This window comes from Oryzias latipes, chromosome 9 (genome assembly GCF_002234675.1).
Source record: "Oryzias latipes chromosome 9, ASM223467v1".
NCBI lineage: Eukaryota > Metazoa > Chordata > Actinopteri > Beloniformes > Adrianichthyidae > Oryzias > Oryzias latipes.
Window position 1 is genome coordinate 28016385 of NC_019867.2, and position 26904 is coordinate 28043288.

The window sequence follows — 26904 nt, forward strand, 5'->3', positions numbered from 1 at the left end:
AGGGGGCCCACAACTCAAGAGGGGAATTTCTGATGAACTACTGCCAAGAAACTATGTTCTAAAAAACGACAGTTTAAAAAAAAGGGGCTAAACAAGCATAATCATAATTTAAAAAAAATAGAAAACACTGGGAACGCTTTCACATTAGATCAAAACCTGATCAGAGTGGGGACTAATAAGCACAGCATTTTTTGCTTCATTAAACTCGCTTACAAAATGAACAGAGGTACAAGATGAAAAACAAAGTGAAATTAACATCTCAACCAATTTTTGCCCAAGAATATGTGTGGATAAACTAATTCATAGTGGATAAAGCAGTTATGGGAAATAAGGCAGCCCAAAAAAAACTAGATAATGTCCATGGGAAATAATTGTTGGGAAAAAAATTAATAAATCACACAAAGCCTTGTACATCCAATGATTTATAAAGTTTTCAAAGCTTGCCGTATATACATCTTTACATAAATAAACACATGGAATGTAAATTTATTTACATTAGCAAAAGCAGCTAAAAGTGGGACAATCCCCCACCTCAATCATAACCATAGCCTTCATTATTTCATCACATACCGTATAATTGTCTGAATAGGGTTGATTTAATTAGCTATAATAGCTATAGCATCTAGAATAGTTAGCAGGTAGTTTGGCATGATAAGCATGAAATCATATCCACCCACTGGGTTGACACCTGCTGGTTTTTGGTTTGTGATCTACCCAGATCAGCTGACAGAGGGTGGGCCAATTCGTGACAGAAACAGTCAAAACAGCCTCATAGTGTGCAGACACATTCAGATACCTGCAATTCAAAAAGTAGGCTAAACAGTTTGTAGCTCATCATACAAAGACGGTTCAACAGATGTTGGAATTTTAACTGTTAAAATAATGCTACACAAAAGACTGTTTCCAGTAAAAGGATTCTTCAAACGCCTCCCTAAAAACCAACATCAGAGTTTCTTCTGTGATATTTCAAGTATTCATTAGGAAAAATGTCACGGATTCTTAGCAGAATCCAGAGCATGAGAAGTAAAATATTGCCAGCTTTAAATCTCCACGTCTTCAGACAAAGTCAGGTTCCATCCTTTTTGTAAATGATGTGACTGTTGGACAGGTCCACCCTGCTGTTATTGGGACATATTTGCATAAAAAAGCAGTCTGCTATTTTTTTTTTAAAAACGAGTAAGAGAAACAAGCCCATGGAGCCATCTGTCCAGACATCCCAGTCACGCACAATTTGAACCAAAAGGAAGATTTGATGCAACTTCATGCAGTTACAGTGAGGGAATCCTACTCTCATTTGATGATACTAACACACTTTCCTGTCAATCGGTAAAAGGAAAGAAGTTATTTGTGTCACATCTCACAGCTTAAGTTGGATATCTGCTTCAGCTAGTGAGGAAATATTCGAATGAAACGATCCTGGATAAGCCCCCATTTCCCTTTAAGATATTGTGCAGCGCAGTTTCCGTCTCCCACAGACCGTTTGTCGCGTAAAGTCATTAAAAAAAGGCTCTTCAAAGTTTTGTTGAGTGATTGCAGTCACAACTAAAAGAAGCTTTGTTTCTGCTCTTCATCTTCCCTCCTCATCAGCTCCAGGGGAACGAGCTGCCTGAGATCGACGGCCGGATGATGCCTTTCGGGGTCGGCTTGGATCCAAACCAGGACATCTGAAACACGCAAAACAAACCAGTTTGGCTTTTTTTATTTTCTTTTAAAGAAAATAACCAGATTTTTCAATTTAAAGAAAAAATGCAAACATTTAATGTGACTTGACTACAGCAAAAACAATTGACCTCTTTACATAATAACATTACATAATAACATTCATGTCAATAACTTGACATGAATTAAGATAAGATAAGATATTCCTTAATTAGTCCCACGATGGGGAAATGTCCTTATTGCGGCAGCAGTACAGGAACAGAGAGCAGTATATAAAAGAAAAAGAAAGAATTAAAGACAAATAATTAAATAAAAACCTTGACGTTTTGAAAGTGAAATTAATCCAAAGAAAGAAGCAAAAGAAATGTTTAAGGCTTCGTATGAGCACATTTTTTTTATCACCATTTCCAGATCTTAAATCTAACCCCCTATAGAGGATTTCAAACAAGATCAAAGTGAAATTATTGCTGATTCAACCTTTTTTTTCAAGTATTCATTAGGAAATGTCACAGATTCTTTGCAGAATCCAGAGCATGAGAAGTAAAACTATTCAAACAGTTAAATCTGTTTGTTGGAACAATCTTCCAATGGATCCCTGCCAGGTTTGTATGGCCATTACAACAGCATAACTAAGTTTTTACACAATTTTAAACCAAAAGTCTTTTGATACATTTACACGTAAAATGTTTTTTATGGTAAACATGGATGTGAGCACATCTCAGAGGTCACTCCGGGAGAGTTGCAGAAAAAAGGGAAAGAGTTCAGGCCCCCTCATCAATTATTTAAGGAAAAACCTATGTATTCAAATAAAGTAAAAAACTGACATCTAAAAACCTTTCAAAGACTTTAAATTCAAGACTTATTCTGGAGAAAAATGCCAAACAAAATGGAATTCCCTATCCTTGTAAAGCTACGTTCACTCTGCCCTCAGCAACGCGCGTTCATGCAACCGTATTCTATAAAGAGTCTATTTAAACGTGTGTATATGTGCATTTGGAGCTTCAACGTTCAAAACTCGGACATTCACGCATCGCTAATTTTGAACAATCATTTTTTGGTACAAAACACATGGCCTCTGAAGGTGTGTTGAGAGTCAAACCAGTTGAACTTTGATCCATCAGGCACTCGGATTTGGCAGTAACAGTTTTCATTCACGGAATGAAACCATTTGAAAATTTATCATGGAGGTGAAGTTAATAATAGCGGTTTGTGTCCAGCTGTAATTATTTGACGCCAACGATTTCATTTATCATAGGAGGAACAGTGAAAGAAAAAGCCTGGAGCAAGACTCTTCAGATTTGGACTGCTTCGACATTTTGCACAGAGTCTGTTCCAACCGTAGGTGGCAGAAATGCGCAAGCAAACGGTAGACAAAGAAAAATAAGGAGAAACCTCATCCTGCTTGTCCTGTGTGAACACCATAGGTTAAATGTAGATTCAAGAACAGGTTTTTAGTGGGTTTTACACGCGTGTCACATGGCCGGTGTGAACGTAGCTTAAGGCCTATCAGCCAATCCCATGGTGGTCCTAAGTTGTACCGTTGACCAACAGTGAAAGCAAACCAAAGTCAGTTTCACATGAGGCCATAACACGTATATATTGATTTATTTTAAGATGTTATCTGCCATCAAATGAGTCTGGAAATGAACAGCTGCTTAGTTTGACAGCCTTTCAATAATTCCAAAGAGTAAATAAAGAATTAAAGAAACAACAACCTTGTACTCCAGAGTTTGCTTCAGCATGTCCTCCTCTTCTCGGGTGAAGTGCAGCAGCACAGACACGGCTCGGATCAGCTGGTACGCCTGACGGACCACGCACACACGTTCAGTGTCGGCCGCTGACAGCTGGTCAGAGCAAAGATCCCTGAAGACTCACCTCAGCCTCTCGGGACGACATGAACTTCAGGACAACATGCTTGAGGTACTCAAAGTTGATTTCTTGTGAGTCGTTGAGGTCTGATGTGTTCGTCACTGTAATGTTGGAGGTCGGGGGGCTGGGAGCCGATGGCGGGGGTGGTAGGGGGGGCGGCTCTTGATTCAACCTATCCTGCGGTCTTTCAGCCCGGCTCTCTGGCGGTTTCTCCTTCCCTTCAGCTTCAGCTTCAGGCTTGATTTTCTAGAACACAAACAACATCAAGATAAACATTGTTGTTGTTGATTTACATTTACTAAGTGGATCAATGTCAACACCTGATTAATGACATTCAAATGAAGACAACAGTATTGTATTGTAAAATCTCTGCATGGTTAGTCTCACCAGTTCTTTTTTTTTTTTTTTTCTAACTTGTCCTGTCCAACAGCTGGGCAGACAGATGAGAGCTGAGGGCCTCTTGTGTTGGACATATTTTATTTTAACAAGAGGGGTTATTAATCTTCAGACAAACCAAAGGTATGTCTGAATAAACCCCTTTTGTAAATGAGGCCAAACTTTATTAATTTCAATCATGTCTGAAAATCTTTGGTGTTGGACCGGACGGAAAAGGAAAGAGGGGAAGAAGAGAGAGGGACGTTAGAGAGAGGGGGGGTAGGGGGTGATAATAGGAGGGGAAGGGGGGTAAGACCATGAAGCAGCATAAAGCAACAAGTTTACTGGTTGTTAATCATTATGGTAAGGTTCAAATGTAGTACAAAAAGGGCGGGGCCTGTCCACACACACACTCAAATGTTATAAACACACCTGCTAGCTGCAAAAATGTCCACCTGTCGACATGTACACAAAACAGATAGTGTTCACACGCATACTTATGCCTTAAAACCAACTAGTGTGAAATATTTCCGTCTTTCAGTCACGCAAACCGCCAGTGCAAAGGTGAGCTAACACCTGTGCTCAGGTGAGTGTTTATGTTCTTCTAAAATGGATGGTGGAACGTGAAAAGAAGGAGGGAGAGTGCCCAGCCATCCCCACCCCAAGACCCCCACCGCAGCAGCAGCGGCAGCCGGAATCCCCCCAACGCCACACGGGAACCGGCAGGGAACAACCGCCGCTCGGGCGACCAAGCCCGCCACCCAGGCCAGGGCCAGCAGGGCCGCCGCAAGGCCCCCAGAGCCAGAGGCCAGGGAGGCACGGAGGGAAAGAGAGCGCCGCCCCAGCCCAACCAGGAGAGCAGCCCCCCCGCCGCGCCGGGAGAACCCAACGAAGGGCCCCACCGGAGAAGGACGCCCACAGCCCCAAACGAGCACCCCACCACCACCCAGGAGTTCCGGGCATCCCCCCGCCCCAACCCCAGGTACGAGCCAGGACCCCCCAAGGGAGACCCGCTCCGCACTCCAGGCAGCCACCCGCCCGGCCCACGGTTGGTCCAGGGAGGAGCGAGGCAGGGGGCCCGCCGCCCCCGCCCAGGAGGGGGGAACCCCGGGGAAAAAAAGAGGGCCCACAAGGGGTGTTGTAAATATGGCCCGACCAGGCTCGGCCACAGTTGGAAATTTGGCGGGGCCCAGCGCTCAGGGGCAAGGACCAGGACCCACCCCCCAGGGACCAGACACCCCCGGCTCAGATGTAATGTGAACCCCCCCACCGCGCGGAGAGAGCACCGCCGGGCCCAGGAAGCCGGCACCCCGGGGACACGGCCGCCGTTGCAAAGGGGCCCGTACCCCCCACCAGGGAAGAGGCAGGGGACAGATGATGTTGATGTGACAGATGACAGATGTTGATTTACATTTACTAAGTGGATCAATGTCAACACCTGATTAATGACATTCAAATGAAGACAACAGTATTGTATTGTAAAATCTCTGCATGGTTAGTCTCACCAGTTCTTTCTGCAGCGTCCTCTTCAGCTCTGCCAGTCTTTGCTGCAGCTGCTTGATCGTCTGCAACGGCACCATGGTTGTTATGCGTGCGTAAAGGCACACGCATTTGCGTGCATGTCAGAAACAGCACATAGTGCACATGAAAAAGGGGCCCGACCCTGTTCTTGTCGCTGAGCTGCTGCTCCAGATCTCTGTTCACCCTGCGGATGTGGTCCAGGTCATCCACGGTCACGCTGCCATTCTGCTCGTCCTCACACACCGCAGGGCTGTGGAGCTGCTCCGTCACGGTTTCCACTTCCACTTCCAGGTAAGAAATCTGAAGAGAATACAACAAAAATATGAAAATGAAATATAATTATTTACCCCCTTTTAAATGTAATGGTCTAATCCAATAGAAGTCCATCCAATTAGTGCCAACAGTCTCACAATTAGTGAAATGAAGATCACCCGAGTGGCGTGGGTGTGTCCCAAGTGACTAAGCCAGAAAACACCAGTCTATGAAGAGTCCAGAGACTGGTGGAGTGCTACTCCTGGCTACCATTTTACCATGAAGACAGAGGAACACTTCAAGGAACTCAGAGAAATGGTTGTTGAAATGTAAAAGTCAGGGGCATTGAACACCCCCCGGAGTTAAGTGAAATCCATCATCAAGAAGTGGAAGGAATATGGCACACGTGTGAAAATCAGGCCGCCCTCATAAAACAAGTGACCATGCAAGTAGGAAACTTGAGAGAAGCCACCAAGACCCCTACGACTACTTTGAAGGAGTTACAAGCTTCAGCTGCTGAGACGGGAGAGACTGTGAATGTAGCAACTGCTGCCCGGGTTCTGCACTGGTCAAAGCTTTATGTGATGAAAGCCACTGTGGAAGAAAATACATATTAGAGCTCGACTAGAGTTCTCCAAAGGGCATGTGGAAGACTCCATGATCAAGTAGAAGAAGATTCCTTAGTCCAATGAGACCAAAATTGAGCTTTTTGGCCATCAGACAAGACGATATGTGTAGCGGCAGCCAAACGCAGCACATCATCAAAATACACTATCCCTAATGTAAAGCATGGTGGGGATTTTTTTTTTCCCAGCAAGACAACGATCCAAAGCATACTAAAGCATGCAAAAGCTACACAGGAATGGTTTGAAAAGAATCAGGTAAATGTTCTGGAGTGGCTGAGTCAAAGCCCAGACCTGGACTTAAAAAAGGGCTGTTCATGCCTGGTGGTATCCACGCAACCTGACAGAACTTGAGCAGTTTTGCAAAGACGAATGGAGCAAAACTGAAGTGTGCAGATGTACAAGACTGAGACCTATCCACACAGACTCAGTGCTGTGATTGCAGCCAAACGTGCATCTACTAAATTCTGACTTGAAGGGGGTGAATAATAATAATAATAATAATTTTCCTGACGCTCAAAGTGCTTGGAGAGTGTCCATTATTCATCCACTCCTCATTCATACTTGGTGATGGTAAGCTGCTGTTGTAGCCACAGCTGCCCTGGGGCAGACAGAGAGGCGTGGCTGCCAATTCGCGCCTACAGCCCCTCTGACCATCACCCCTAACCCTTCATACACACGCCAGTGGACCCACACTGGAGGCAGGGAGGGGGAAGTGTCTTGCCCAAAGACACAACAGGGGAAGCGGGTATCGAACCGCCGACCCTTCAATCAACCTGCTCAACCGCCTGAGCCACATTTCACATTTTTGTTTCATTGACATCACTTTGTAGAATTCTGTTTTTCACGTTGAGATCGTTTTCTAGCAATTTTTGTGTGTGAGGAAAGACACATTTTTATTGACCATGAGGGATTTATGAAAGCAACAAAAGGGACAAACATCCAAGGGGGGGAGGGGGGGTACTTTAGCAAGGCACTGTATTGCTGTCATTCTATTTGTCAGAATGACTATTCTTCCTCTGATACCATTTATTAACATGTTCTTGCTAACCCTAATTTTTTTCATGATATTTTTGCTGTAGTGCAAGTTATTCAAGTAACAAACTGACCAGACGCCCTCAATAAAAGTGGGTGGCCTCACATCGAACTTTCAAAGCGTTTGACGGATTCTCCTGAGCACGTTTTCAGTGGAAGGGGTGTGGCCTTCCAACATGCTCACTACTGATAGGAGAGAGTGGTTGCCATAGAAATGTAGACACAAACCAATCACAGCTTTCTGAGGAAGTCTGGTCCCAACATGGCGACGGACATATTGTGGAAAAAAGGCGACTGGATTGACTTCATTTGGTTGGAAGGAAGGCATTTTCTATGGGTGACATCACACGTGATCCGTTCAGGTATATATTGTGGAGTCAATGGTAGTGACACAAACCTTATCTCAGGTGTAGGATACTATTCTGTATCTTCTCAATTATAATGCAACTCAAAAGCAGCCTCCCAGGGTTTCAGGTTGGAGATAAATAAAAACTCTACAGATTGTTTTGTTTTTGGTGACAGTGAATGCAGGCGAAACGTTTGCTGACCCGCGCCTGGCAGCTGTCCAGCTGCTGCGTCTGACTCAGCAGCTCCTCCCTCAGGCTCAGCAGCTGGGAGTCTCTGTCCGCCTCCGTCTGCTGCAGCTGAGCTTGCAGCCGCTGCACCTCCTCCTGCAGCCGCTGCACCTCCTCCTGCAGCTGCAGCAGCAAGTCCTGCCGGCTCTGCAGCTCTGCAACCCAAACGCACACAGAACGCAGAGTCCAAAAAGAGTTCTGCATGTTGACGAAGTGAGCTTGTGCGTTTGTGTGCTTCACCCTTTTCAAGTGCTTTGACGTCCGCCTCTCTCAGAGTTAGCTTCTCGGCGACGTCAGCCAGCTCCTGCTGTGAACTCTGCAGAGTGATGTTCAGCTCTCCCACCTGAGAACATGCACACAGTTTGACAAGACCGGGATGGCAGTTTTTCCTTTAATTAAATAAGAACTCCTATCTGTCTGCATTAGTGCTGATGTTTGGTGCAAACAGAACCACAGGAGGGAGTCTAGCACAGATGGCGTGCTGCTAAAGAACGGCGTGTGTGTGTGCTGAAGCCACAAACCTGCGTTTGCAGATCCTCCTTCTGTCGTCTGCTTTCTTCCAGAGCTTTGGCGATTTCTGTGCTCACCATCTGCCTGCTGTTGAGCTCCGCCTGAGAGTGAAGTCGAAAAATAAACGTCCTAAATGGTAGAAGGTTTTGTGTACGTCCAACAAATCATTTTGTTCCAAGAAAATTTGCAGTTTGATGGTAACTCTGTTAAATTTTAAGGTTTAAAAAAAAAGTCTGGCATAATTAACAACTTCCAACTAAACCTGAGCTCTCAGGCCTCACAAATAGGACTTTAAACATAATATTTTACATTTCTGCTTTACATGTTTCTCCCTCTTACCTTGCACTGCTCCAGCTCTTCTGTCTGAAGTCTCAGCATGGAGTTTGCTGCAGACGCTTCCTGATCCAGATGGGCCTGTCAGACAGTGACCGAGATAAAGAAGGTTAACAGATCAGAAATAAGAGCCTTTTACTCACTAGAGGTTATAAATGTTTAACCACAGAGGCAAAATGGAAGAATAGAGTTTGGGTTTGAGATCAGGACTTGTCGGAAAGTCAATGGGACGAGCAAGAAACATAAAATGCACAACAGAAATTGATTGGAGGACAGCATGTATGCATTTGGACTCGGTTCGTTTGTGGTTGAGGACTGGTTTTCATAGCGTGGTGAAGTGATGTGCTTTCATTCAGATTTTTCAGAGATGTTGTATCCTACTGGCTCATGAATTAAACGTCTTTTGGAATAAATGGATGATTGAACAAATTAATAAAAAATGAAATAAAAACAAAAACAAAAAAAAAACCCCACTCACTCATTCAGTAAGTTATTAAACCTCAAAGATCTTCAAACAAATGGGTCATTTTACAACAAGCGTATGTCACCAGATCAAAAGATGATGAGAACTTGCCACCTATATAAATTTTTTTAACCTACCGGTAACTAAAATACATTTACATCAAAGAGTTGGTGAAAATGGCTTTATTCTGTTTAATAGAGGATGCATCTGTTGCAGCGGCTGCACCATAGAACCACTCAATTTGGTCATGTAGAAAGATTTGGAATTTTGGGCAGGCAGATACCAAATAATGCTAAATGCGACTGCTGTCGCCAACATTAACCCTTTAACTACCCAACCAGGACAATGAATTAAATGAATTAATTTTTCTGCTGCTTATTGGCTTAGAGAAATAATACACAAACAATGTTTTTTATATGTTTTCTAAATGTCCGTCTGGTTGAGCGGGTGGTTACACGGCTTCATTCAAGTCATAACATACCACCCTGTCCAGAAGCGTCTGCCTGTCTGACTGCATGGAGCCGATACTTTCTTCCAGCCTGTTGACCGTCTCCCGACTCTGCTGCTGCAGCAAACACACCTGCTGGTCCAGAAGGGCCTTTTCTGCATTCCACTCCCCTTGCTGTGCAGAAGACAAAGATTTTCAAAAGCATGGAAAACCTAAGAAGAGGAGCATGCATTTAATAGAAACAATGTTTTTACAGTTTTTTGGTCAAAAGGTACAGGGTGTAATATGGACAGTTTAGCAGGGAAATTCATTTCTAATGAAACACAGCAGAGGAACGATTGGACACCTGAGAAATAAGCCCTTTCTGGCAAATATATCTCAGCTGGAACGGCAGTGAAGGTAAAGTTAATCTGGCAAAGATCACAACTTTCACATGTTAAACTAGCATTGAGAGTTTTTCTGCATTTCTGTTTCCAGCAGGGCTTCAGACTGACCTTTTATTTTTAAGAGAACTAGCAAAACACTTGATAAAAAACAGGTGAACAGATTTATGTTTAATCTTCATATATTTTTCTTAAAATTAAAGTTGCAAACTCAACTTTTTGAGATTTTAAGTGTATTATAATGTTTATTCCTCACAAAAACCAACCCCAAAGCAGTCATTTGATCCATTCACACATTTCTGAGTATTCCTCTAAAAAACCTCTGAGCACCAGCTCCTCCCAACCCACTGAAACGTGCCGGTTCTCACATTGTGACGTATATAACTGAGAACAGCCCCTTCCAGGGAGAGTCTGCGCTGCAGCAGCGCCCCCAGGCTAACAAACACACACCTACTTTCTGCGCTGAGCTAGCGGTGATCTGCAAAACGCATTTGTAGGATTCCACAACATGCACATCTATCTTTGCAAAAGTTCAGATATTGTTTGTTTTCGTGGGCAAACCGCAGAAACGCTGCCGAGGTCGTTTCTAGGATGATATCATGAAATGGGCGGCACCCACTAGGAGCGAAAGGCGGAGCCTCAGAGATCAAGTCGACTTATTTCCTGGTAGGAAAATGAACTGCAAAAAATAACTATTACTTCCTTAAATACATATTTTTTTTAGTGTGCCAAAGGCCATATATTATCATATATTTGGATATAGTTTGCTCTGAAAGACAAGAATAACATGATATAGGCCCTTTAAAAATTACTTTTTCATTGGTACAACATTTTGGTCAGTAAAACTTACATAAAAACAACAATTTACCATTATTAAATTGCTGTCAATGATCATTTTGCTTGATGACTTCAGAAAATACAAATTTTTTAACCTAAAAAATATCACCAAGCGTAAACTGAGAGAGGCACTAAGTAAAATAGGACCCAAATCTATGGCTGATTAAAGTAAACAAAAGATAAAATCATTAGGAGTTCTGTCCCAAAGACATTAACTATAATAACACAGCTAAAAAGATAAATCTATCTCCAAAAATGAGCCCCATCAGCCTGACTTCAGTCTAAATGTATGTAATGAAACATTTAATGCAACATATTTAAGAGTTTCCACTCTTCCAGCTTCAGATAAGCGTGGGTGCAAACGTCTCTATGTCACTAAACATATAGCAAATGATTTTTTATTCAAACAGGTCCAACAACTAAAAAAATCTGTGTGTGTCCTCCCAAACAATCCCGATTTTGTACATTTTTGGATTTTATTTTTGAGGTAGTCTTCTTTAATATTTTGAAAGGGAGGAGGGGTGAAACCACATAAATCTTGGTTTGATGCTCTGGAGCTCACCGCTCTCTCGATGTTCTGCTGCTTTTCTGCGATCTGCTGCTCTGCTCTCTGCAGCTTCTCACCACTCCTCACAAGTTGCTGCTCCAAGTTTGTAATCTGGAAGAAGACAATCACGAAATGACAGATCTATTCTATGATTAACGAACGTCTCATGATTGGATGTTCCAACGTTGTGAACCCTGCAAAAAGGCTGAAGGAATGTGGAGTCGAACAGCTCACTTGTGCGTCTGTTCTCTCTTTGTAAGCTCTGGAGGAGTCTTCTTTGTGCCGCAGCAGAGTCTGCAGCTCTTTGATGGTGCTGCTGGACTTTGATACCTGTGAACAAACCGGAGATTATTAACACGCAAACATCTAGCAACCATTTCTGTCAAAATTCCACTTTGGTCGGTATTTCAGAAATGCATGTTTGAGTGAAGGTTTAAAACTGACGGTATAAAACTCGTAAGGTCACGAAAAACCCAGAAAAGTTTTGGAAACTGAAAATGCAATTTTCATTTGCTGAGGAAAACTATAAGATGAGCTGCACTTTAAAGTAAAAATGCCTCAAAGTGTCCCTGTTGTACACATGATCAGTTTTATTTATGTGCTAGTCACCATATCACTCCTTTGTTTTGTTCTTCCTACTAACTTTATCCACAAATATCACAGAGAAAAACGTTGGGTAACTACCGTATTTTCCGGACTATAAGTCGCACCGGAGTATAAATCGCACCAGCCCAAAAATGCATTATAAAGTAGAAAAAAATACAGATAAGTCGCACTGGACTATAAGTCGCATTTTAACTTTCACAACCTTATATGACACAATCATAGCAGACTGTTTATCTAATAATTTCACAGTAATTTTTTCTCAAACTTATTTATTTATTCCTTTCATGAAGCATCATTGGCTAACTAATACTCTGTTTTCATCCTGTATTTGTAGAAACAGTTGTCATTTTTATTGCATTTCTGAATCTATGAAATCATTGGAAAATAGAATATTATGTTGTTAGCCTTCAAGATCTTACTGTAAAAAAAGTTTGCTGATTCTCTGAGTCACTTAACATACTCTTAACACTTAACATCCCTCATACATCAAATTGACCCAGGAACATCATCTCTGTTCCTCACAAATGAACATAACAGGAGGGTTAACAATGTATTTATTTCAATTTATTTCTAATATAAGTCGCTGCGGAGTATAAGTCGCACCCCTTTCCAAACAATGAAAAAAAGTGCGACTTATAGTCCGGAAAATACGGTACTAAATATTGACTATAATGAACGGTTTATTCTGTTTGTGAGTCAATCCCGACAACAAGATCGGGTGGAAAGCAGCAAAGTCTGTGGATGACCCGCTGGTGTGGTCAACTTTGTCAAGTTTGCTATAAATTCTACTTTTAGGAAAGTAGAATTTAAGCAGGTCCTAACCATAGCCGTGTCTCACTAATGCTCTTTGTAAAAAGAAAAGTAATGCCACGAGATATCTAGAAGTGTGTAGTGTGTGTGTTGGACAAGATTAGGCCAGCACAATGAATCGCAAATTTATCATAATTGCGACATCGAGTTGCACAATGCAAATATCGCAAAAGACAGCTAAAATTGCGATAAATGGTTACCTTAAATGTGCTAAAACAATCTTATGGCAGCTTGAAGTATTTAAGGAATCAAAAAAATCCCTTCATGCATTTGACCAATCAGATGGAAACCTTTTTTAATGTTAGATGCTTGCCTCCTATGTAGACGAGGGTGGTTTGGAGTGTAATTTGAATTTACATTAAACTGTTTCAGTGAAATGGAAATTATGTTTTTGGTTGTTTTGCTGTTTGTTCATGTATCGCAAGTTATATCGTCATCATAACATTGATCACTAATATTGCAAATCGCATGTTTTCCTCATATCGTGCAGCCGTTGACAAGATGTATTAAATCAAAGCCACAGTAACCTGACTAGAACTTGAAAAATACCTCTAGTGGTCTGTCACTATGTACAGATACAAAAGTGAGCCATTCCTGAAAACCCGTTGTTGAAATTGAAGGGTAAAGTCGACTTTACCCTTCAATTTCAACAACGGGTTTTCATTCGAGTCTACTATATTTGTTCACCTGAGCCTCCAGAGAGCTAACAGTGTCAGCGTGGTTTGTTTTAGCAGCTAGTAGTTCTGCTCTGGTCTCTTCCAGGCTCGACTCCAAAGAGGACTTCTACAAACAAGAACATATAAAAATGAACATTGAAACATTTATTGAAAGTGTTGTGAAAATATGCAGAAGCAAAAAACAAAACAAAAAAACCACAGCCTTCTCCTCAAAAATCCAGAATACCCATGAAAGTCAAGGAAAAAAAGTGGTCCACCTCCTGGAGAAGCTCCTGCAGATGCTCATTCTGGCTCAGGTTCCCTTGCAACCGTCTCTCCAAAGAAGAAACCTTTTTCTGAAGCTCCGTTACCAGGCGGTCTTTGTCCTCTCCTGTCACGGCAGCCTGATGAGACACATCTTTACTGCTGATTTCATAGGAATAATGTGTTTTGCATATAAGATTTAAATATTTATTTAAAGACGAATTCCAATAAAATTATATTTTGGGTGTTTTTAACATGTGCTGGCAGCATTTATCTGTTAAAGCTGGACATATATTAAGAAAATTAAGCTTAAAATTGTATTTCTAAGTATTTCTTTATTCAAATCCCGGTTAATCAGGAGCAGCCGATAAAAATGCAGTTTGAAAATAGATCAAATTTGTGAGAAAGAAAGCCACAGGGACGGGGCTGCTCTGCAACTTTGCTAAAAACGGTATAATCATAATTAACAAAGCACTAGGAACGCTGTTACAAAAGACGATCAGAATGCGTCTTTGAGCTAAGCTGGTTGTTTTATGTTTAGACCTTCTGTTGCTGGAGCTTCAGGTTTTCATTCTCAGCCTGTAGATCGTTGAGAGACTTCTCTAAAGCCGACACCATCCCCTGTGACTAAAAGAGAGCACAGAAAGCACTCTAAGCACTCAAATTTAGGATTTTGTGGTCAAACGCCACTCGTGGTTAGAACTAACCCTCTGAAAATCCTCAGAAACCTGCTGGATGATTGACTGCAGGTCTTGGCATCGACCCTCCAGCTCACTGATCTTCTTGTCCGCCTCTTCTCTCAGCAGCTGGAGCTCCTCTCTACATTAAAAACATGCTTTAGATGTAAAAACCAAGATACGCGTGGTAAAAAACATAAATGCAAATGATCCCTGTATATTCCTAGCACAGTACAAAAGAAAACATGGTACCGTTCTATTTCCAGCTCTGAGCTGAGTCTGCAGCTCTCCTGGTGTTGCCGCTGCAGAGTCTGAAGTTTGCCCCGAGCTTCAGTTAGCTCTCGTTTCACTGACTGGGTTTCAGCCTCCTTCTGCTGAAGCTCTTGCTCCCGCTGGCTGAGCAACTCCTCCTTCCTCAGTAACTGATGGATGTAACAGACCAGAAAACACAATTAGAATAGAAATGGTAGACACAGAAATAGGGATGGGTAACCAAAACAAGTGGATACCGGTACCGACGTACTAACGGGTATTGAATAAAAACGCAGGTGTCTGTGTTTCATTTCGGTTCTTGGCACATTAGAATGATTTCTACTTATACCCGCCATGTTTAAATGCTTCTTTTTACGGGCATGTGTTCTTTGATTATTATTAACAGTGTCTACATCACGTTGTGATCTCATGTGGGAGGATATCTGTGTGACAGAACCAGTTGCAGCTTATTGCCCCGAATAAATCAGTTAATACGGTTTTGTTGTATTGCTGCTTCCCTTTTCCCTCCCACATCCCGGGGTCTTAACAGGCACATTCAAGCGCACCTTCACCATTACAAACACCGTTTAGGTACCTGAACCACTTTAAAAGTAGCAGTTCGTGACTGGCATCAGATACAATCCTAATGGTACCCATCCCTACACAGAAAAGATCAGAAAAACCCTAAATCGCTTTAAAAAGTTTTTAAACTCCTACACTACACTTATACAAAGGAAGTATGGCGTTTGAGCCGACTGGGTTTTTCTTTCAGCTTAAACTTTTTAACAATAGTGCAGCTGCATGTACACACCATGTGTTTAACTTTAGCCAGCTCTTGCTGCTGAAAGCCCTCCAGCTCGTCCAGGTCATCCCTTTTCTGGAAGAGCGTTAAGCTTTGTTCCATCATCTCCTCAAGCCGAGCTGACAGGGCGGCCTTTTCCTAAACAAGCACAACAGTCGGGTTACAGCACTGTTCATGCACCGCTCCCCCCAACAACTCCACAAGAAACACTTCCTGGAGTTTGGACCAGAAATAAACTTTTTAGTTCCAGATTTATTTGGGAAGCGATTCTGCATAATTTCTTTGGCAACATATTTTCAAAGAAAGTTGGACACATGTGGAAAATAATGCTCAGTTTTGCTGATTAAAAAGACCTTAGGGTGTGCCAATAAATTCTGCATCAAACGCTCAGATTTTTCTTTCTTTTTTTATACTTAAAAAAAAAAAAAAACTAGAAGGCATTCAGAACTGCTACATCAGGCTAAAAGGGTTGTCTGAGTCAGGAAGACACGGTGCAAACGGACGTCTCCAACTCTGGTGCTGGTTTTTGCAAACCAAACAACTTCTGTTGTTACTACAGAAGGAAGATACAAGTGGGGTACAGCAGCTTACTTGCCTTTTCAACAGTGGCCATCTTCTCCATCCATTCCTGCAAAACATTGAGAGTAAAAGGGTTTTAAAAAGACTAAAAACAAATTCCCCCTTGGAAAGCTGCTGGCACTGTTTTGTTTTACCTGATCCTTCTTTTCTAAAGCTAATGTCATCCCCTCTGCCATTTTGGCTCTGGAGGCTTGATGAGATTCATTCTGTTCTTGAAGCTTTTTTATGGATGCTGTGCAGCGAGAGTGAGAGACGGACAAAGAGAGGAAACCACACATCCAGATTTGTATGCAAACAGAGCAAAGAAAAAAAGAAAGAAAACCTGGCAGCACGATTAGTAGCATTGTTGGTAGTGGTGAAAAGTTTAGTTCAATCCAGCAGCAAAAAAAGGCAACGACCAGCAATGCAAGCCAGCTCACTAAACTAAAACACAATTAGGAAAACATCAAAACGCCATGTGAAAAAAAAAAAGGATCTAAAGTCCAGAATGATCATTTTTAAGTCTCAATATGTTCTCAAGTTGGTCTTTGGCGTGTAGAGCTGAATTCTGCGTTCGACAACAGAACCTAGATTTCCAAAATTATTGCTCATAATGAGTCTGGAAAAATGGATAATCCTCAGAGAAGCATGTTGACCAATCATGTCCACTGCAACCAATCACGTTGACCAATCGTGTTAACTGCAACTTCTACTGTGCAGTCAAAGCTGCTGTGGTAAAGACAGTTCATTTTAACGTAAATACATTATCTGGTCTTTCAAATCCCAGTGGAACCAGTGCCATGATCTTTTTGTCCCCTGAGATTATTTAGGATCTTTTAGAATCAATGAGTCGTTACATTCTTCTAAACATTCTGAAATTTTTGCTGCATTTCTGAAGCACATTGAAATAAGAGGAAATCTTCAGAAATAATTTTCATGGCACTAATCTTTGACTGCAAATCTAAAAGTATCAAAGGGAAAATGAAATCCTTTACGTTTGATAAATAAAACTCAGAGAGTAAACATCTTTTCTTTCGCTGATTTCCTTTACTTTATAGTCAAAACCCATAAATCACTGAAAAAAATGCACATTGTAATTCGTAAAAATTTGCATAATTGGGCTTTTCTGACATCTAAAGTACCGTAATTTAATCATGTCTCCGCACAAAAACATTCAAATATTAAAATAAACAAAGCTACAAAATGTAGGAATATTTCAAAACAAATACATTTACAAATGTTTACTTCCCAGATTAACACTCTTAGTGATATGTTAAACCAGCCAGCCTAAAGCCTAGTTGAAGAACGTAAGAGCTACACAACTTAAAGAGGAGAAAATCTACAAACACTGCACATGAAAGCACACAGACAGTCCATAGGCATGGGGACAATTCCCTGTTATTGATAGAAGCAGAAACTTTTATTTAGGCAGAAAACCATCAGATCAGACTAAAACACAGTTACTGGACATACTGAAATGTAATAAGGAGGCGTGCTTGCAAATTGCTGTACTGCAGTTCATTATATCGACTTGAATGTAAAAACTCCAAACAACACAGACTAAATTCAAAGCTTAGTGACAGTGAAAAGCCAGCCTCTGAAGCCCACATTATTAACAATGGCAGCAATCTACAGAAAGAGAGTGGTGAGAAAGGAGGGAAGCAGCTTTGGAGGAGAGGAGAGGAGAGCAGAGGTACCGGTACGTACAATCCTGATGCTTTTCTAATGCAATTTCAAGCTTGTCCTTGGTCTTCTGCAAAACTCTCAGCTGCTCAGCATAGTCTAATGTTGGGAAGTAGGGCGGTGGAATGAGATTAAACAAAACGGTGAAGGAGGGCATCCACAGTCGTACAGCACAGCACATAGAGAAGCAGACGGATGAGTTTGGAGACGGGCAGGAAGAGGGGAGAATGGAGAAAGAAGTGGGAGAAAACAAGAGGGAAAACATGATTGAGAAAAAACGGGAAATTAATTCACTAAGGATTTTCTGCCACGAGAAAATCCTGCTGCTGTAAAGACTTTGTGAAAAGGAGCTGTCTCCAGTGTTTTCGGCCACTGCAAAGTCATTAAAATCAACTGAAGAAACCAAGAGCTGCTAACGCGGGGTTAAAGGGGTTGTTCTCTTGACACAAAACTTTAGAAATGAGTATTTTGAGGTTTGCTTTAAAGAAAATTCTGCATATCTAACAGATGCTTTAATTCAAATTTGATTTGGATTTTTTGTTTTCGTTGAAAAGGCTGTGTTTATTATGCCTTTATATTTTTTCCCAGCATGCCATCTCCCTATTTGAAGGTTTTTATTTAGTGCACAAGTTAACACTAATGTGTGGGTCAAAATGAATTCAAGATTTTAGTGTTATTTTGTGCTCCTCTTTTGTTAATATTACTTAAAAAAATCAGTATTTAAAGTCCCAAAACTATGTTTTTAATGTATTTAATGGGTTTTGTAGTATTTTTCAGATGATATATAATGGAAATATCACTCAAAATTCCATTTCTAAGTATTTCTTTATAGTACTTGTTAATCTGGAGCAAACAAAAAAATGACGTTGGAAAAAGCCTTCATTTGTGACATAAAACCCACAACTGCATCCTACAAGCTCCCTGCTCTGATGCATCAACCTATAGACAACTAGAACCATCTACGTCTTTGTTTTCCTCATCTGAGCTGGCATCTGGCTTAAAACTCTACAGCTAGATGGCTCCAGTATTGCCCGCCATTAATGGGGGTGTGAGGGGCTGTAAGGTAGCAGGAGGCTGTGTAAACAAAGGGATGATGGGAAGTGGAGGACAGGCTTACTCCACGCCAACAATCCCCTTCTAGAAAACAACACAAGTTTATTTATTTGGGCCAAAAACGGCATAATCATGATTAAAAGGGCACTTGGAACACTTTTACAATAGATCACAAGTTGATCGGAGCGGGACTTCAACTGGTAAATCATGCTACATCTCATAAAAATGTTTTTTTACGCATTTTTTTTTAGACAAAATTCTTTATTCTTGCATTGAGATGGATGAACCAGAGGCTGACACTAAAGGAGACACGTTTCTACATTTGAATGAGAAGCTGACAGCTGTGAACAGCAGGCTGATAACTGAAGGTGTAAAGGTCCCTGTGGTTCAGTGAGCTCCTGGATTACTGCCACTGGCTATAAATCAAAGTGAATGTACATCCTGGTACTCTGTGCAGGTCATGTGCATGTACTCGGTGTGGAGGCTGTTTGAGCTACCAAAAATACTGTGCAGGAGCCTTTATCTACATTTCAATGGTTTCAGCAATCACATCCTGTCCAACCAGGACAGGAGACAGGCTTTCACAGGAAGTCCCCACAAAACGGTTCTGCACATCTTCCTTTACACCTGACATGTCCAGGTTAAACAATAAAGATGAAATGCAAAACCATGTTGGAATTGACCCTAAAAACAATGCCAGACTAACACGAACACAGACAAACTTAAAGCAGTAGTTTGGGGGGGGGGGGGGGGGGGGGGGGGGTCCCTACCTGACAGCTTGGCCTCCAGCTTCCGAATCTGATCGTTTCTTCTGAGGATCTGTGCGGGGAGGTCGTCCCTGGAGCTGCTGCCGTCAGACGCCTTCACATACAAACACAAACATTTAGAACCCCTGAATAAAGAGAATAATGATCAACAACGTTGGTTTAGTTTTGTTTATTCAAACACCTTTCAAACTTTACTTTGGTAGAAAATTCCCAGATTTGATGAGCCGTTTAAAAAAGATTCTGTAAGTGCAAAGAAACATGTGAGGAATAATTTTCTGATTGAAAACCCCTTAAAAGATTTGGTATGGAATGAATAGAAGTGTTGACAATAACTTCATTTCTTCTTATCTAACACCTCAAATGAATAAGAGGATTCATTCCTGTATTGAAAACTGAATCTTTCATAGATGGTACCGTACGGGAATAAGAGTAGTTGTGGATTTAATGATAATAAGGGCTTGGCGATTCATCGATTTAATACATTAATTGGAATTTGTTGTTGTTTTTGGGAGAAAGAGATTTTATTTTCCCAGCTCTCTGCTCTTTTGCGCTTCCGTATTTCTCTCGTAAAGCCCAGATGTGAAAACAGCAGGAAGCAAAGAGGAGCTACTTCCACAAGGCTGAGGAAGAAGAAAAGAAAACACTCTTGCATGCATCCCCCGTAACTCCTCCTCCAGTGTAGCTTCAGTTTAAGCCAGTGCTTCTCAAATAGTGGGGCGCGCCCCCAGGGGGGGGCACGAAGCGATGCCAGGGGGGGCGCGCGGTGGTGGCGGTTTTAGGCACAGGTTTGTCCGGTGCGCAAATTTAACGTGGGGGCAGCGGTGACAGCGGCTCAGTGCTTGGAAAATAATCTGGTCCACTATTCGGTTCCTATTGTCTGTTCTGTCTGTCCGCGGCTGCGCGAGTGAGAACGAAAGGGGAGGGGTGGTGTGGGCCCTGTCTGCCAGGGGAATCGGGGCACGCGGACCACTGCTACCGCTGCCTGTTGCCCAAGATCACCGCTGCCCTTAGATTCCTAAGCTCATGCTAACAATGTCATTCTTTATGAACTATTGTAGACATTTTGATGACGTGTCTTTATTTTCCATCCATGTTTTCTTTGTCTGCCTGTGGTTTAGTTAGTGTCAGACAGACATAAAGACAGCAGGTAATGCAGGAAAACAGCTGCACTTTTATGAGATCAGAAATAAACAATCCGTCATTTAGAAAAAAAAAAATCAGCACGTTTTTACCTATTTCTTCAGACTAAAAACGTTAAATATATTGGTGCTGCTGTGTTAATGTTTCAGATCAATTTAGATTTAATATTATTTATTGATTGAATTATTTTTTTCAGCATCAAATGGTTCAGTTGGTCAAAATGTTTCTAGTTTAAATAAGGAATGACAGATTTTTTTTTATTTCAGGTACTTTCAGCTTCTTTTCTGTTTTAGACTAGAACAGGGTTTCTGTGGCTAAATAAAGTTAATATTTGTTGAAAGTGGATTTATTTTGCTTTTTTCTTTTGTTAGTGTTAAAAGATACAATTTTAGGTATACAAATTTTATAGATACTGACCTGATGTATTGTCACCGCGCGAGTGTGTCTGTGTGTGTGTGTGTGTGGGGGGGGGGGGTTATGGGGGGGGGGGGGTCAGGGGGGGCGCGAAACATTTTCTTTTCCTAGGGGGGGCCTGGCAAAAAATAATTGAGAAGCACTGGTTTAAGCTGATGAAGCAGCGAAACATGTGAAGATTTATAACAGCATCCAGACAGGAATGGAACTTCAGGGGACTGACTGAAACCTCTTTTCTCATGGGGGGGGGGGATTATTAGCAAGAAAACACAAACAACAAATTTGTGATTGAAACTCAAACATGTCATAGACGGCGTCAAAACGCCTAACACAGAGAGCAAAGATTGATTAGAAATCAATACAGGAGTTCCTTAGAAAAAAAACACTGCTGTTTTATCTGATGTTTTCATCATGTTGTGACTTCTTCTCTTACTGCATTTAACGTAAAATCATTATGTATAATAAAACCTATAATTTTTCTTTGTAAAGTAATTGAATATTTTGGCTGGTAGGTTGTTGTTGTTTTTTTATCTACCAGTCAACTTGGCCGGCGAGTCAAAATTGGGTTTTTGGTCATTGTAGTTGTGACTTTAAACTAAGAGCAACTAACCACACGCGGCAAAATCCATTTCAAGGCTGTTGCTACCCAAAAATCTCTGGTGAGTTTGTTCTATTTCCCTTAAGGAGATGCTCAAGCTAGCGGTAGCTCACACAACATCTGCTGCATTGTTCTGCAAACATTTTTACAGTTTATATTTAGTTTAACTTTGTGTTAGAGCCAATTCTTTTGTTAAATATATTCCATCATTTGTAATTTTTGTAAAAACAAAGTAGAAACACGGAGAAAGAAATCAGATTAAAATCAAAAGAGTTCATGTCATCTACACAAGTTCAGAATAAATATTTGCTCCCTCACAAGGATTTTTTTTTGCGAATTTGCAAACCCGTCACTTTATTGATTCTAGCTTTAACTTATCTCAGTATCAGATTTTGTATAAACAACATAGAAGCCCATTTTCCCTGAATGATCAGCTTTATGCCTTAAATGTAAATTATGAAAATTATCAACTTAGTTTACTAGAGAAGCTCATGACCGATTTTAAGATTAAGAAAAACTTTAAACAGTTTCATAATAAGCTAAAGAACTAACAGCCACAATATAGATCAAACTATTCAGAGAATGGAAGAAGATCTGAAAAGACACTATGATACATCCTGTTGGTAAGGGTGTAAATAATCTACTCACTCATTATTTATTAGCAACAGATATAAAGAATCAGTATAAGATTTGAAATAGACCAAATAGAAGCCCATTTTTCTGAAATAGATCACCTTTATGCCCTAAATTTAAATTATAATTACGATCATTATCATTGAAAGTTCACATTTCTGTGTCACTAAAGAAATCAGATCCATACTGAAACACAAACGTACAGATCTGGATCAGTTTCTGCTCAGATCACTACCAAGTAAAAAACTAGACAAGAATAAATCTATGTTACTTAGTAAACTCCTTCTTCTAACACAAAAGTGCATTTTATTCAATTGGATTTTTAAAAAACTCAGAATGTAACTCAGTGGTGTGAATACATTTTTAAAATCCTACCAATGGAAAGAATTAGAGCCTAGTTACAGAACAAAGAGGAGATTTTTTAGGGATTTATGGCGCCGTCTGCTGGAACTTTTACCCAGTGATCCGGCTGACAGAATACAAAGGGGTTCGGGTTCATTAGAATGGCGTTCTTATCCGACTATTTTATCTGCTTGATATGACTTTCTCACATACTCAGTTAACCACACCTTCTACTTTTCACCAAATGTGTATGTATTAGGAGATTGTACACATGTGACTGGGGCTAATACTTACAATCTGTACTTATTCACAAACTACCCTGTTGTGCCCACACCGCTGCATTTTGTCTTTTTGTCATTTTTTAGTTTCATTATGGTGTTTAGTATAAATACTTAAAAATCTACATAAAATATAAATATAAATAATAACCTCAGTTCTGAGGAAGAAGCTTATCCAGTTTGTTCTAAACCTGCTTTGGGGTAGTGACCATCAACTTCAGCAGAGCTTTCATTTATGACATCATAGTCAACCAATGACCTTCTAGATCAGTGGTCCCCCACTTTTTTCAGGGCATGGACCGGTTTAATGCCATTAAAATGGCATTAAATGTGTTAACTCACAATTGTCAAAGTGTAAACTAAAAAAAAATCAGACCAATCAGTGTGACGGAAAACTGCAAATATCTATTTTTCTACACATAATCATAAATGTAAATCCACCGTTTGATCGACTTTATTAGCAGCATCCTCATTAAATTAGACAGCTGGTTGCTGCATATTCTGCATTAATATTTTGCCACAATAAATCCACATCTGGATTAAAGACTCCTGCTTTCTGTGTGTTAAATGCAGATTTTTCAAAAGCTCTTCCTCTGTTTATTCACTGAATCTGTGTTGCAAAAATAAACTTTCCAAATACGTATGTTTTATGCTAACTTTGCTATCTTGGGGGCTTTTAATTTAGCAATTGGCGCAGCCGCTTTAAAATAATAATAATACTTTTCGTGTTCTAAGACAGTCGTGCGACCGAGCAACCTGACACTCGTCAAGAATGACTTGGATGTGGTGGAGAGGATCCTGAAGTTTTCTAAAGCCAAATTTCCCTTTAGAATCAGATTATAAATAAAACGGAAAAAATGTAGGACTTGTTTATTTTTCTCTGCGGCCCGGAAGCAACTGTCCCACGGACCGGTACCAGTCCACAGCCCAGGGATTGGGGACCAATGTTTTAGATGTCATGGCTTGGTAACTCAAACATATCATTGTTATTGTAACTTTGCACATCCTGAAACTGCCAAAGCAATCAGAAAAACCCGTGCACGCTTGAACAGAACACGGTCAAAATTCTATGCATGTCAACACAGATAGTGTTACAAATACTATAGGAACAAACTGAAGCTTCGTAAATTATTTAAGTTGGTGAAAAAGAGACAAAGCCCATCGGAAGTCTTTCCTGGTGAAATATGACACCGTGCTGCTTGTTCAAATGAACAGAACCGCAGCACACAGGGTTTAAACGGCAAAACAGATTTTCTTAGAGCAAATTGATCAAATGAGTCACAGCCATAGCAGAACCACATCCAACAAGAGCTGCAGTCTGACAGAATGAAACACAACTTTTGACTATTTCAATGTATGGGGCATTAAAGAAAGAGACCAGTATTGTGTAAAGGACCTGTTCCAGTCACACCCTCTGTCTATGGTCTGAATCTACCCGACTAGACCGGTTCACATGCATTCAAGTACAGCTGCCCTGACGCTTCAACTGTCTGATTCCAAAGCCAGACACTTCCCTTTCTGGATAACAAATAAACAAAACACACCTTTATTATGATTAATTAACTGTTAGTTTGATTACTACTATTACTATTGATTACTACTACCCACCTCCACAGTGATGGATAATCAGCAAACCTGTCCAATATTTTCTTATTACCACATTCCTTTAAAGACCCACTCCAATGAAAACAGTGTTTTGGGTGTTAACATGTTCTTGTGGCATTTTTCTGATGATGGAGGACAAACAGAGAAACTTGTGCTTAAAATGGCCTGAGTATTTCTATCTTTAAATCTTTGTAAATCACGAGCAGATGAAAAAATGTCATTTGTAGGCTATACGACACTCCCAAAAGCTTTTTTTTTTTGGTCAGCAGGCCACACGCTCCCTGCTCTGCTCCATTCTGATGTAGCCACTTGTTGACAAATGGATCCATGTACGTCTTCATTGTCCTCATCCGTGCTGGCATCTGGTTTAAAGCTGTACGGCTGGAAAGTTCTGATATCGCTCGCCATTTTTGTTGCACTGGCAATGTTAGGTTAGGGGTACGAAGGGCTGTTAGCTAGCTGGAGAGCGTGTAAGCAGATAGTTCTCAGCTATGGGCGACAGGAAAGGGGGGAGGGGTTGCTCTATGAAAACGGTCCACCCAGAAACTCAGAGCAGAAACTGCTGAGATTTTTTTCTTGGCAAGTGAAGCAGTTCGCGAACAGTAGATCTATCTGACAGTTAAGGGACAAAAAACCTTCAGCATTAATCTCGATTTTTTTGTTTTGTAATAGTAGGAAGACACCCAAGAGGCTGTCACAACAAATAATTTACTAAGCAGCTATCTTAAAAGCTACACATCTTCTAGCAACAAGACTAACAAACAGTCATGAAGGACTTACAAAGTCGTCTCCCGAGTCGGCCCCCACTGAAGTGATGGATTCCTTGCTGATGGTGCGAGGTATGCGAACGCCGCTCCGTGGGGACGTGGCCGCCTCCTCTGCAATCTTTTTCTTCAATTTGGCAAACATGTCGCTGCCTTTAGTCCCTCTTACTGACAGAAATGTGCAGTTTCAGGAGAGCGAGAGGCCAACAGAGGCATAGAGTTTACAGTTCCCTGATCTGGGGGTTCTCTCCGTCCTTCATACTCTGCAGACTGCTTACGTCTTCAAAAGAAACATAGAATATCAGGAATAACAAGACGGTCAAAACTGTATGTCAACAACAATCTGGTAACAAGCTTCTTAATATTATTAGTTTTTGAACATCAAAATATGTTTGTGGCTGTCAATCACCAACAGTGATTCGGTTTAAATGACCAAATGAATTGGATAATTGTCATCAGATGACACGCAGGTCACTAACATGGCCACCTTCAATGGTTCGTCACTCCATTTTCTTTGGAAATCTAGACATGGTTAGGTTGAGTTTAAGCTAGCTTTAGCAGACTGCTCAACTACTGCATAGGAGTTTTTCTTTTAAAACGATTTCTTCTGGAGGTTTACAGACCGTTTCCACAGCAAGGCAACACTCTTTCACATTTCGATGACTACTTTGACAAACCGCTAAGAAGTTTGGAAAACGAAACAGTTTTATGACAGTCAGTGTTTTGACAGCCAGCTCGAATCAACAATAAGAATTAATGTTGACCCACTGGGAAATGTTAGCCGCCGTTACTTAGCAGACTCGTTTACTGCTGTCTTTTTTTCTTACCGTGTTGTCTTTATTGAAATATTCGTCAGTAGAGTTTAAGAGTTGACGTTTTTTTGTTTTACCATGTCGTCAGTAAACAACAGAAACCGCGAACGAACAATTTTCTTCACTGTATCGCATAAGCAGCTAGCTGGTGTTGTTAGATGGCGAGCTACACGTAATCAACACAGATGACTGATGACGCAACGGCGCTGCGCTCGCTCATTGGTCAGAAGAGCCATGGGCGTGGAAGTGTACCCAGAATGCACCGGGCGACATTCGCTTCACACAGACTGAACCATTACCCAAAGGGACTATACGATAAAGGGACATTTGAAGACATTGTGTTTGTAGGACTTCTGATTTGCAGTATCTCGCTAGTAGAAAAAACTGGAATTACATTTTTCTGTAATTTTAACTTTTTCAAGTACTTGAACTACCTTGTCATATTATACCTGTGTCTGTTCTCTTGCCTTTTATTTATTTTTTTTTTTTATTATTTTACCTGGAAGTCCCATTGAGATAAAATCTCTCTTTCAAGGCTGACCAGGGCCGAAAGGCATCATCACAAGAGACCTTATCAAATAAAGAAAGTTGGAGATACTACCATTTCTGTATTCAAACAATTCATATAAGTGATGATATATTTAAATTGACATTTTAACACTGATCTCCATTGATTGTTTATAATATAGAAAAATGAATGCATATTTGTGTCAGAATACATGATCAGACTCTGAAATCACTCTTGTCTCTGCAGAACTTC

At 40.9% G+C, this 26904-nt stretch overlaps 1 protein-coding gene across 3 annotated transcripts; it reads right to left on the reverse strand.

Annotated features, from left to right (window-relative positions):
• Positions 1-404: 404 nt before the first annotated feature.
• Positions 405-26340, reverse strand: golga1 (golgin A1). Of its 3 annotated transcripts, XM_023958754.1 has the most exons (24): positions 26160-26339; positions 25349-25612; positions 19562-19652; positions 17763-17837; positions 16211-16308; positions 16093-16125; positions 15507-15635; positions 14696-14865; positions 14474-14585; positions 14310-14393; positions 13781-13906; positions 13534-13629; positions 11665-11760; positions 11446-11541; positions 9697-9837; positions 8759-8833; positions 8431-8520; positions 8150-8252; positions 7883-8064; positions 5566-5724; positions 5409-5468; positions 3535-3774; positions 3375-3461; positions 405-1664 (listed from the first exon to the last, which is right to left on the reverse strand). In XM_023958754.1, exons 2-24 carry the CDS (start codon positions 25475-25477, stop codon positions 1584-1586), a joined length of 2553 nt encoding a protein of 850 aa, XP_023814522.1. In that variant the 5' UTR covers positions 25478-25612; positions 26160-26339; the 3' UTR covers positions 405-1583. The 3 variants fall into 3 exon arrangements, with proteins under 3 accessions (XP_023814522.1, XP_023814524.1, XP_023814523.1); XM_023958756.1 differs by lacking the exon at positions 15507-15635 and having other exon boundaries at positions 26160-26340; XM_023958755.1 differs by lacking the exon at positions 17763-17837.
• Positions 26341-26904: the final 564 nt, after the last annotated feature.